This window comes from Chinchilla lanigera, unplaced genomic scaffold, assembly GCF_000276665.1.
Source record: "Chinchilla lanigera isolate Chin_1 unplaced genomic scaffold, ChiLan1.0 scaffold00009, whole genome shotgun sequence".
Lineage (NCBI taxonomy): Eukaryota > Metazoa > Chordata > Mammalia > Rodentia > Chinchillidae > Chinchilla > Chinchilla lanigera.
Genome location: NW_004955410.1, coordinates 8,131,180 through 8,142,909, shown reverse-complemented (window position 1 = coordinate 8,142,909; position 11,730 = coordinate 8,131,180). Strand labels below are relative to the sequence as shown.

At 38.4% G+C, this 11,730-nt stretch overlaps 1 protein-coding gene across 5 annotated transcripts in view; it reads left to right on the top strand.

Annotated features, from left to right (window-relative positions):
- Fbxl13 (F-box and leucine-rich repeat protein 13) overlaps window positions 1-11,730 on the top strand; it is a 189,409-nt gene that overhangs the window by 59,917 nt on the left and 117,762 nt on the right. For 3 of the 5 annotated variants that reach the window (XM_013510517.1, XM_013510515.1, XM_013510514.1), the window contains exons 8-10: window positions 4,230-4,325; window positions 7,481-7,613; window positions 8,499-8,567. In XM_013510517.1, the coding sequence (XP_013365971.1) occupies window positions 4,230-4,325; window positions 7,481-7,613; window positions 8,499-8,567 (298 nt within the window). The remainder of the gene's footprint in view (window positions 1-4,229; window positions 4,326-7,480; window positions 7,614-8,498; window positions 8,568-11,730) is intronic. The other 2 variants (XM_013510518.1, XM_013510516.1) reach the window with 1 other exon arrangement.

Genomic DNA, 11,730 nt, shown 5'->3' with positions numbered 1-11,730 from the left:
ATTTTCTTGCCTGTATCTATTCTAGAATCACTAAGCATGGTTTTCATCGGGGACACCATCTCTGCAGTTATCTGAGAGATTATTTCTTGTTTTTTTTTTTTGTTTTTCTCCGGTACCGGGAACTGAACTCACGACCTTGCGCTTGCCAGGCAGGCGCTTTTGCCGCTGAGCTAAATCCCCAGCCCCTCTTTCTTTTTTTTGTAGTACTAGGGTTTGAACTAAGGGTCTCATACAAGCCAGGCAAGTACTTTACTACTGAACTGCACCCTCAGCCTTGTATTATTTTGATTCTTATATTTTGTCTTTTAATGTTATTCTAAAAAACGTATATGTTCTGTATATATTTCCTTTTTTTCTTTATTACTGTCCAAATGTGGTAACTCATCTTGCAGTCGTAAGTAGAAACAACAAAACGACACCCAGGATTTGGAGGCAGATTTATTTATGTTGATGGGCACTGATCGGGATCATTCCCAAAATATCAGGCCCTGACCTCTGGTGGTCCAGGGCTTTTATGGGATAAGCAAGCAGGCGGTACAGAGGCAGAATGGCTTGTCAGTTAGGGATTGGTTTATACACTGTGCATCACAGTGACCAGCTGTTTCTAAGAGACAGGAGAAACTGGAACTGCAACAGGAACTATTACCTGAGCAACTAAGAAACTAAAGTATACTGGCTAGGGGGCCCATTTTCGGTTACAATCTTCTTTACCTTCAAGCTCTGATACCTTTTTTTCCACTTAATCTAGGCTATTGGTGACGCTTTCAACTGAGGTATTTGTTTGATTTATTAAGCTTCTAATTTTCAAGATTTCTGTCTGATTCTTTTTCAGAACCTCTATTTCTTTATTGAATTGCCCTTTCATACCCTACATTGCCTCCTTTGGTTCAAACAGCTGTTCATCAATTGATCATTTAAAAATCAATCTTTTTAATTCTTTAGCATTTTATCTACTTCAGTATCTTTAGAGTCAGTTTCTGCCAAGTTAATAACTTCTGGAAGATTCATTTTCTCTTGACTTTTTGTATTTCTGTGTTGAGACTTATGTCTCTCTTGGGGTGGAACTTTCTTCCTTGATCATGTGAGACTCTTGTTGACGGAGGTAGCATTCTCTTGTCAATATACCCTTGGTTTGTGTGCAGTGTTGAGTTTAATTCCAAATGGACTTCTTGGTGTAGTTTCTTTGTGGCTTCTTTGGCTGTGATTAGTGGGTTTTGACTCTGTGTGCTGTGTCAAAGCCGAAGTGACCCTCCTTCTCTATGGGCCTCTCAAGAGGTGGGACCCTCTATATTTCAGACACACATGTTGTGTACAGCTGTGTATATGGGGTGGATGCCGCCTGGTTACTTATCCAGAGTTGCCAGAGATGTATAGTCTAGAATGTTTGGAAACTACCCATGCTTCGGTCACTCATAGGTGTGATGTCTTCAGTAGTCATGGTTTTTCTCTCTGACACTGCTATGGCCATAAATGAACAGGAATGGGACTTCAGGACTCCCCTGGCTATGCCTGCTTGGAACCAAGTCAGTGTCTGGAGACTCTTCTCTCTTGGTCTTTAAGTGACAGTATTTGCCACAGTTCAAAGCAAGTGGGGCTTGGTCATAGCTGGATGGAGGTGCAGTTTCTTACAACTGGACTGGAATGTAGCTCAGGAGCAACCCCCTTCAAGATACTGGGGTTGATCTCCAGTATCACTCAGATAAAGGTCAACAAATGGCAGTAACAACCTCTACGTATAGACAAACCAGCTATGGAAATACAGTGGTAACTAACTAAAAGCAACCAGCACTGCTGCTGGTTCCTGGATCAGGCAGAAGGATGTAGAGGCCTTTGATTCCCTAACCAGCGATGGCGAACATTAATTTAGACACTGAGTGCCAAAACTGCAATCCAAAGCCCATGTATTTATCACCAAGTGCCAACACTGCAATTAAACTTGAATATCTGATGCTTGGTTGGCTGCCGGGGTGATGCGGGGACAACTTGGCTCAGTGTGGAAGAGAGAGGGCTCTGTGTGCCCACTGCCGCACACACGCCGTAGGCTCACCACCACTGCCCTCAGCAGTGAGCTCAGACACGACCTTCTCAAGTGAGCTCAGCAGCGCTGCCTGTGACTGTGTGTCGGGGAGCAGAGTTCGCCCCCAGTGCTGCCACACTGTGCGGAATCCAGGGCCGCTGCCTGTGTGGGGTGCACCTCCGCGCAGGGTTGAGATCTGTGCTGTTGGGTTTGGGATTGGCCTTCTCTCTCTCTTCCCCTTTCACTTCCACCGCTACCCATGCCTCTGGGCATTTGATGCTGGCATGCTCTTCCTTGTCCTTTGTTCTGTTTTCTAAAGCCTCTGGGTATTTTTCCAGGTCCGTCTATTCACTACTTCAGAGCCTTTCCACAGTCACCCACTTCAAAGAGTGGCCGCTTTCCAGTTGTTCGATTCTGTGCCCTGGAGAATCTGGTGGTAGCTGTGTGCTTCTCGTCTGCATCTTGGACTCTCCTTTGTTGAGTTTTAAACTTCATTAATTATCTTTTTAATTCCCATGCATTTTCTTTGGTTCTTTCCCAAATCTTTCCAGTCCTTTTCAAGAGTTTTATTTTTCTTTCTGCTTTTTCACTTCAAAGGTTTTATCAGTGAAGGTTTGTCACTGGCAACTTTATCAGTGGAGTTTTTTTATTTCAGTACATTCTTATTGGTTTTTCCCCCCTCACATGTTTTGCAGTTTTTGAGTAGGAGCTATTGTTTTGCTTTGGGGCTAATCTGTGGAAATCATGCAAGGCCTCACTTGGGTATGTTACTCACTCTTTAGAGAGAGTGATTTCATGTCTGCCAAATGTCACAGAGTTATTATGTTAGAAACTCTTTGGATGTTACTATATCAGATCTAGTTATAAAGGTAATAAATTCCAGTTGAACCCCCAAAATAATGAAAATCCAAATTCTAACACAAATGATAGCTGGCCTTTGCTTACAAATTCTTTAGGAGATTTTTTCCATAACACCCTCTGTACCTTCGTTTTTCTTTTGCCAAGAGATAGGTTATTTTCTAGCTCTTCCTCCATAATCCTGGACACCTCCCTGCTCCCTTCCATGATACACACACACACACACACACACACACACACACACTTCGTCTTGTATAAACTTGGTGACTTTTCTGTTGCTGCGTGGTCAGGTGAATAAATTCTGACTACATTTATGAAAAGCAGCTGCCATCCCGGACTGCTGCCAAAACCACTGCGAGCACCTTACTGCCAGTCTGGGCTAGGACTGGGGCCCTGGAGATTTCCCTCTCTTGGAAACTGAGTCATAGTTTTTTTAAAAATTGTTTTGACATTTGCTGGTTGTTTGTATCAACAAGATTTCCTGATTTTCCAGTCTGTTATTTTTCTAGAGATAGATGTTAGGTGTGTTTATTGATCTTTCCCAGCAATTCTGTAACTTAAAAAAATCCAGTTTAGTTCAGCAGTTACTAATAACCTCCCAGTGCCAGTTATTCTTTGGAGAAATCTTGCAATTTTATCTTTTTCACCATCCTTCTGCAACTGTCAGTTAGGAGGATCCCATTAGTATGTCTTCAATATGTCTGTTGGAGGCCTGGGGATTTAGCTGAGCAGCACAGTGCCTGCCTGGCAAGCAAAAGGTCGTGAGTTCGATTCCTGGTACTGGGAAAAAAAAAACAACAAAAAAAAAGTCTGTTCAAATGCCTTATAATAGGGCTTTAAACTTGATAGTAAGAGAAAGTTATAAAATACCACAAAAAATACCACATTATAGAGTTTCCAGTTTGTTAGAGTTTGAGTCACTGTAAGGGCACAGTTTATAATATAGCTTTTAAAAGGCACTCTCAGATTCATGTTTTTAAGAGGTCTGTGTAAATTCTTCATAATAATTCTTTAAGTGAAATGGTAAGGAGCAGCTATAAAGAACCGTGAAATAAACACTGTACAACAGAGCTCATAGATTGGTACAAGGTTTAACGTACCGTAGGAATACAATATGTGGCACATTGTTTAAGAAAGCATCATATTATATAAAAGTCGTCTGCAGAAAAGTTCACTACTTTGAGTAAGATTGGTGTCTTCAGATAAAATTTTAGCACTTAAACTTCTGTTGTTCTAATGTGTGGATTATATTACTGCTGTTCACACACGCACACATACCCATACAAAGTAAGGAGAGGAGTTACAGAAAAGTTCCCATATTCTTTGGAACTGTGTTTCTTTTCTTTGCATTTAGATTTTCTTATACCTCAGTTTAAGAGAAGTGATAACGTGTGGCCAAGTCAACCACTCCTGGATGTCGATGACACAAACGAACTTGCTGTGGAATGCGGTGAGTAGACTCGCGCTGAACGTGTGGTGCTGCTCTTCTGTAAAGGTGAGCGGACTGGTCAGGCTGGCCTCGGTAGGGACCTCCTTCTCCCAGCTCTCCTCTGGCCACCAGCAGCAAATGCATTAGTTTTTCTTTGGTCTGGACACAAGCCTGGAGGACAAAATAGAAACAACAATGATGTTATTTTAAGAGACAAATTTTAGTATTTTAAAATTTAAATTGCTGATATGAGTTGACTGTTATTTTTGGATTGAAGCAAATCCCCTTTTATTGGATAGCTTATACTTCCTCCTGGTTTCATTGTTAATGTGTGCCTGATTCTGTTTTATGAGCACAGACTCTATATGAGAAAGACAGTGTAAAGTGTGTGGTTCGTAATGACTATGCATAACTCAAAATGACAAGCTATAACTCAAACTTTGGAAGGATTAGTTCTACAAAGAAGAAAGAATGATCTCAGCGTACTTGGCTGATTTTATGTAAAATTGATAAGAACCAGTTTTATGTGAGCTCTGAGTGGCCAGGGCTGATTGATTAACCAGAAGATTGATATTATATTGAGAATATTTTAACCTAAAAATTCAATTTTTTTAGATGAAACATCCAGTTTGTGAACATTCACTTTCCGATTTCATCATTTCTCATTGCCTTCTGAACAAAGCTATTGTTTGTGCTAAAATGCTTGTTATAAGTATACCACATTTGAACACACTGATAAAGGCAGAAATAGGATCAGTGGGCAACATATAATTATGGGAAGGGAAATTGAACATATAGAAACTTAACCTCCTGCTCAGGCTGTGGGCCTCACTGCTATGTGCTCATATCCTCTACATCTTTATTCAGTGAGTTCTCTGGGCAGAAATGATGGGTTTTTCTGATTGCTGCAGTATTTTCTGCAGAATATGTCCTGATCCTAATACTGCACATACTATTTCCCATCCAGAGCATTTGGATTCATTTTTCTTCTTTATGGAATTTTTTTCTAAAGGAAAAAATAACATCCCCAAATGTCCATCCCATAAGTAAGATTACTTTAAGCCAGTGGTTCTCAAAGTGTGCGGGGGATCGGCAGCATCAGGATTGCCCAGGAACGCGTTGGAAATGCAGATTCTTGGGCCCCAACCCAGATTTACTGACTTAGAAACTCTGGGAGCAGCAATGAACAATCGGTTTTAACAATCCATTCATACTAGCCAGATACAGACTCAAGCTTTAGAACTACTCCCTTAAACTAACCATAAGTCAGGAATATCTAACTTGTTGGCGAGGAAAGGATCAGTTCTCTCCTTGCCTAGGTTGCACAGAGTGAGATCAGAACAGGCACCCGAGGAGGGGACGGTGCTCTGGTGGACTGTGACGGTGCTGAGTTGTCTTGGGCATCCATAGTCCTTGGCACCTTGGCACCTGTCCTCAGCATCTCAGTCTGAGCACAGGATATCGTCACTCCTCCAGTCACTGAAAACAAGGAGGCGTGGTAAAGTCAGCTACTGATGGAGAAAATGACAGTTACTGAACATTGATTGCTGGAATAAATGACTGTACCCCTTGAGATGCCAGTGTCATCCAAGAAACAAGTGGGAAGAGTCACTGGGGGAAAATATATGCTGAATTTTTAATGTAGTCCAAGTCCTCTCCCTACTGTCTCTTTGGAATAAGAAACAGAGGCACATGCCAGGTTACAAAAGTAGTAGTTGGGCAAAAGAGGGCAAAGGTGCCAGTTTAGAAGCCGGTCTTAACCAACACTAGCTTGTGTGTGCACATAAATTAAGCGGCCTTGTTTATGTGTTGTGCATTTTAGTCCTACTCCGTGCTTACTGTACAAAAATTTCTTCATATTTTATGCCGCTTTGTTTTGTTCACTTGAACTAATGCTTGTATCCAGTTGTTATTGAGTGCCTCCTATATTCCTGGGGGACACTATATTTGCATTTTCTGAATTTAACCCTGTTGCCTACTGAGGTAGGCACTGTTATTTTTCTCATTTTACACATGAAAAAAAGGACAGACAGAAACACACAAACCAACCAAAAACAAAACCCCTATGTTTAGTTTAGTAATATAGTAGCCTAAGTTCAAGGTGGGCGGTTAGGTTGTTAAATATCTTGGTAGGAATTCAGGCTGTACCCTGTCTGACCACAAAGTGTGTGCTGTTAGTCACTGAGTACTGATTAGGGACTGACAGGCCTGCTGTTAGACACTCCTTGACTGGCACCACATGATTTCTGCTATGCGGGTTCTTGTAAAATAAAATCTTGAACTCTGAGGATCAATTTTCATCAAAAGATTGTCATCAAAGAGTAATATTCCAGAAAGATTTGGTCTATTAATTCTTATAGATACTGTGAATTTTGTCTCTGGACTGAATTAGACAAGAAGAGAATAACAGTTGGACCATATTGCCTTAGCTTCTCTCTTTCTGAGTTATGCCTTTTTGCCTTGAATTCAGCTTCTGTCCAGTGTTTAGTTTTGTGAAGTCCCGCAAGTTATTTAGGCAGTCTTTTATCAAAATACATTTGGTTTGCTTCCTTCTTTTGCCATTAAAAGCCCATAGGACATAGGACATTGTGATCCTTATTTTAAAAATGTACATATATGGTTATGTCTTCTGGATAAATTTCTAGAGGCAACGTTATTCAGGTAAAGGTTGGATTGATTGATAGTCACAAAAATTTATGGAGTTATGAATATCTTTTATTCCAAGATTTTCTTAAGTCTCTGTTTTTTGATATCTGATATTGTTATTCTGTTGTGTATATCTTAACTCAGAAGAGAGACAATATGCTCTTATGTTAAGAAACCATTTGTGGCCTAGAGATTTAGCTCAACAGTAGTATTTGCCTCGCATGCACAAGGCTCTGCTCACTATTGCACCAGAAAAAACCATTTGCATTTATATTTTTATATTAATGTACTGTATTTTTAAAACCCAATTAAAGTCATTTTTGAAAGTGTACATTTGCATGTGTTCCTTATTTTATTAATGAAATTTGCATATGATACGAGAGGGAGTACTTTAACATTTCAGTCTCATTTTCTATTTGGAGACGATGTGCCAAAGAGGTTTTAGTACTTGTTGATTTAAAATATTTAAAATTTTTACATGAAGTAGACCTTTCTTGTTTCTCTTAATGCCTTTCATTTATCCTTTTTAGATTGATTTTTCCATGGTGAAAAGTATAATTACAGATAAGTTTGTAGTGTCTACTCTGCAAAGGTGGCGTCTAAATGTGCTGCGTTTGAATTTCCGTGGTTGTGTTCTCCGAACAAAAACTTTGAAATCCGTCAGTAAGTCTGTTTGCAACAACTACTTACCTTGTTTTCGTGGACATAATTAAGTAAATATATAGAGAAGCATAAATTGAAAGCATAAGATGAAAATTTCGGTGATGGTCCGAGGTCATAAATTGCAACCCTTTGAAATACTTGTAATATGGTTGGCTCTCACTGATCTGTGAGGCCTGGGAGTTGGTCCTTTGCCATTCTCCTGGGTCACTGTTTATGCTCCAGCATTTGCCCTCCATGTAGCATCAATTGATCTAGTAAAAATATGGTACAAGAAGGCAGTCTCACTTTAAAAAATGTAATACTAGACAGTAAAAGCACTCCTTTCCTAAAGCCCCTTCACTTATTGAAAAGCAGCCAAAGTTATACATTTTAAATTTGTTTCTAAAATATATTTACATATTCATACATGATTCAAAATACACAATTGTCATTTGGAATACAAAAGAGCTTAGACTGTTTTAAGTTTTAGAAACCTCCCTGTGTCACTACCTATAGATGGAATAAGCTCTTAAATGTCGTAAAATTATTTCCCATATTATAGATGCACTATAATTTATTTAATCTTCCTGTTGATGGGTATTGAAGTTATTTCTATTTGTTTTCAAGCTGCGTTGTACTTGCAGTGTGATATTTATTTGTAATTGATGTATCTTTTGGATGCACTTTATCTTATTTTTGAAATGAGAAAAACTATATAGTATACAGAATCAGCCAAAAATGTATACATCAGGAAAAGAAAAATGTATATAAATACACTGAATTTATTGAAATAACATAAAATGAATACAAGTTACCTTTGTCCTCTTCAATTCTAAGAAGTGTTCAAAGTGGTGGCCGTTATTAGCTTCAAGACAACTGCTGAAGTGTGTATATATTTTTTGGCAGAAAAAGCATATGATCTATGCTTACTCCGAACAAAAAGAATGCTATACACATGTGTAAATATCAATTTGGGTAAGTCTAAAGATATTATATACAGGGTAGCTAACATAGTTGTACTATTGACTTCTATTGCTTTATTGAAAGAAACAGTTAATGATTAATTATTTGATCAATCTTGCATGTCTATATTTGTTTTCCTGAGTAACCACTTTGAAGAAATCAATATGTAGTACAGCAACCATTGTTAATTTCCTATCACCTTGTCTGAATTTCAGTATCACTTGTATTGTTCTTGTGTTATTTTGTAAATGTATGTGTGTTAATATATTTTTGTTCTTTTATTTTTAACATAAAAAAATAAAGATAGTAATGAGTAAAATCAAGTTGCAGAATGACATGCTTATAAAACTGTATACATATAAATTGTATCCTACCTGATCCAATGTAATTTGTATACAGTTCTTCAATGTACACAGTAATACATATGCACACTTCATTCTGAAATCATGGCAATAATATTTTTAAGGATACATGTACATGTAATGACATGCATGAGAATTTTTAAAGACACATGTACATGTAGTGACATGCATGAGAATGGAAACTTCAAAATTTAAGACAGCATTATGCAAAGGGGTAGAAAGCATTTAATGCAATAAAGAAGAGGTGTACAAAGAGTTTTAGATGTATAGTACTGGTAAATTTTTATTAAAAAGAAGAAATTTATGCAAGAGAGTAAGCTGGTACTGAAACCATGGATGTTGAATGGTGTTATTGTATCAGACTACAGTGTAAACTGTCTTCTTGGTTTTAATAGTTTGTCAGTTGATTCTCTTGGGGTTTCTAGGTAGATTATATCATCTAACAGCTTTATTTTGATTCCTTTTCTTATATCTTTTCTCCCACTTTATTATATTGCCTAGGACCTTATTTATAATCTTGAAAAGTAGTTGGAATAAGCAGGAAGCTAGTCTTGTGCTTGACTCCTTTTTTGCATACTTTTCATGAGGACAGTGTTAATGTGATATATTGTCATTTCTGGGCTCTGTCCTGTGTGGGGATATAATGCTATTCTGACTTTTATAGCAGCTACCTACTGCTTATTTTTTCATTCAGTCTGGTCACTCTGCCTTTGGACTTTTAGGAACTGTTCACCAAGACCTGTCATGTTCTGTCTTCTGTATACAACAGATTTTTGGAAAAAAATTCCATTTTTGTACTTTAGGCAAGAGAAAGAAATTGAGCATATGTTCAGCTTGCCATTTGGAAGCAATTGATTATTTTTGTAGTGACAAAAGTTAATGAAAAACTATAAACGCTAAAGTGGCAGCCACTCAAACTCCTTCTCCTGCCCTTCCTCCTTCCCTCCCTCCCCCGCCTCCTATCTCCCTTGCTTCTTCCCCTCTCTTCTGAATGTTTTGTATATATGAAGTGTGATCATAAACCAGTGAATGATTAAATTTTTAAAAATTATTACAGTAAAATGCATATTGCCATTAATCCCCCTCAAAACACCCCTCCTTGCTTTGAACACACATCATTCTTGCCACTTTCTGGAACAGTTCTGAAAGTCCTTTCTCATGAGTGAGTCCCTTTTCAGTTGCACTGTCATGGGTACCTTGATGTCGTGAATGAACTCGAAACACTTACATGTGATGACCATTTCAACTTTGGAGACAAGCCAGAACTTTCATGGCGTCAAGTCTGGTGAATAAGGCGGATGAAGACACACAGCCAGGATTTTATGAGCCTTTCAGTTGGATGGTACTTGTCAGCAGCATTCACTTTGTTTTTGCTCACACTTTGTAAAGACACAAAGGAGGGCTTTCAGAATTGCTTGAGAACCACTGGATAAGTGTGTTCGTATTCAAGAAAGGGAAAGTATTTTGAAGGGGATTAATGGCAATGCAGCTGAGAAGTAAGAGAAAAAGGAGGAGCCTTTCCCTTCTTTTGAGTGGAAGGCTGTGAGCTCTTCCAGGTGGTCACACACCACCTGCTCCACAGTTAAACCCATGTGGATAATGGACTCTCTTAGAAAACATTCGCTACTTTCTAGATGATTGCTCTAGACCAGTACATCAGGATCAACAGGAGTCATTTTCTCCATAACTTAGCTCTGTTCCTTTCTTCTGAACTGAGATCTTATGACCTTTCAGTGGCAAGTCAGCTGTGGATTCATTAGTGGGTTAATCCACCGGTGAGGGTGGTGTCCCTGTAATCCAACCACCTGCTGTACATATGAGGCTTTTGGGGGCTATTTTGTATCCAAACTGTACCGCCACCCTCCTGGCTCAGCTTCCTCAGGGGCCGGAACTACAGGCATGCACTGCTGAGCCTGGCTTGCACCTATATTTAAAAGGAATATTAGTCTGTCATTCTCCTTTCTTGTGAAATCTGACTGCTGTCCTCTGGGTAATACTAACTTTATTGAGAATGAGTTAGGTGTTTTCTCCTAGTTTTCTTTTTAAGATTGAGAAATATTGGTGCTAATTATTCTTCAAATATTTGCTAGGACTTTCCGTGAAGCCATCTGGCCCTAGTATGTTGTTGGTTGGAGATTTTTTGTTTGCTTATTTAATATCTTTGCTTACTAGAGAGTTATTTATATTTTATTTTTCCTTAAGTCAGTTTTGGTAGTTTGAGTGTCTCCAGGAATTTGTCAGTTCCATTCATTTATCTAACTAGTTGGGATATTGTTGTTCATAATATTGTGTCATACTTTTTATTCTGTAAGGTTGGCACTAAAATACTTTCATTTCTGTTTTAAGTGATACTTACCTTCTTTGACTTTTTTGGTGAGTCTAATGAAAGTGTTGTCAATTTCATTGATTGCTTCAACCAATCCATATTTTTGGCTCTTTTTTATTTGTACAATATAGATAACAGAAAAAACTTACCATTTTAACGCATGTAAGAATACAATTCTCTAGCATTAAGAACATTCACATAGTTGTACAACGATTACTGTCTATCTCCAGCCTTTTTCATTATATAAAACCGAAACTGGATACCCATTAAGTACTGACTCTTCTTTGCCCTGCAAACTGCTGACAACCATTTCGCCCAGCTGATCTATTTGTTAGAAATGTGTGTCTAGCATTACATACATTTCTGTCAAGAAGTTTGGTGTTTTGTTTAAATTGAGAATAATACTGGCTGATCTTTTGGGCTGCTTGGCTGACTAGACACAACAGGTTGTTGGCCTTACATGAAAAGTAACTTTAAAATGTTGTTT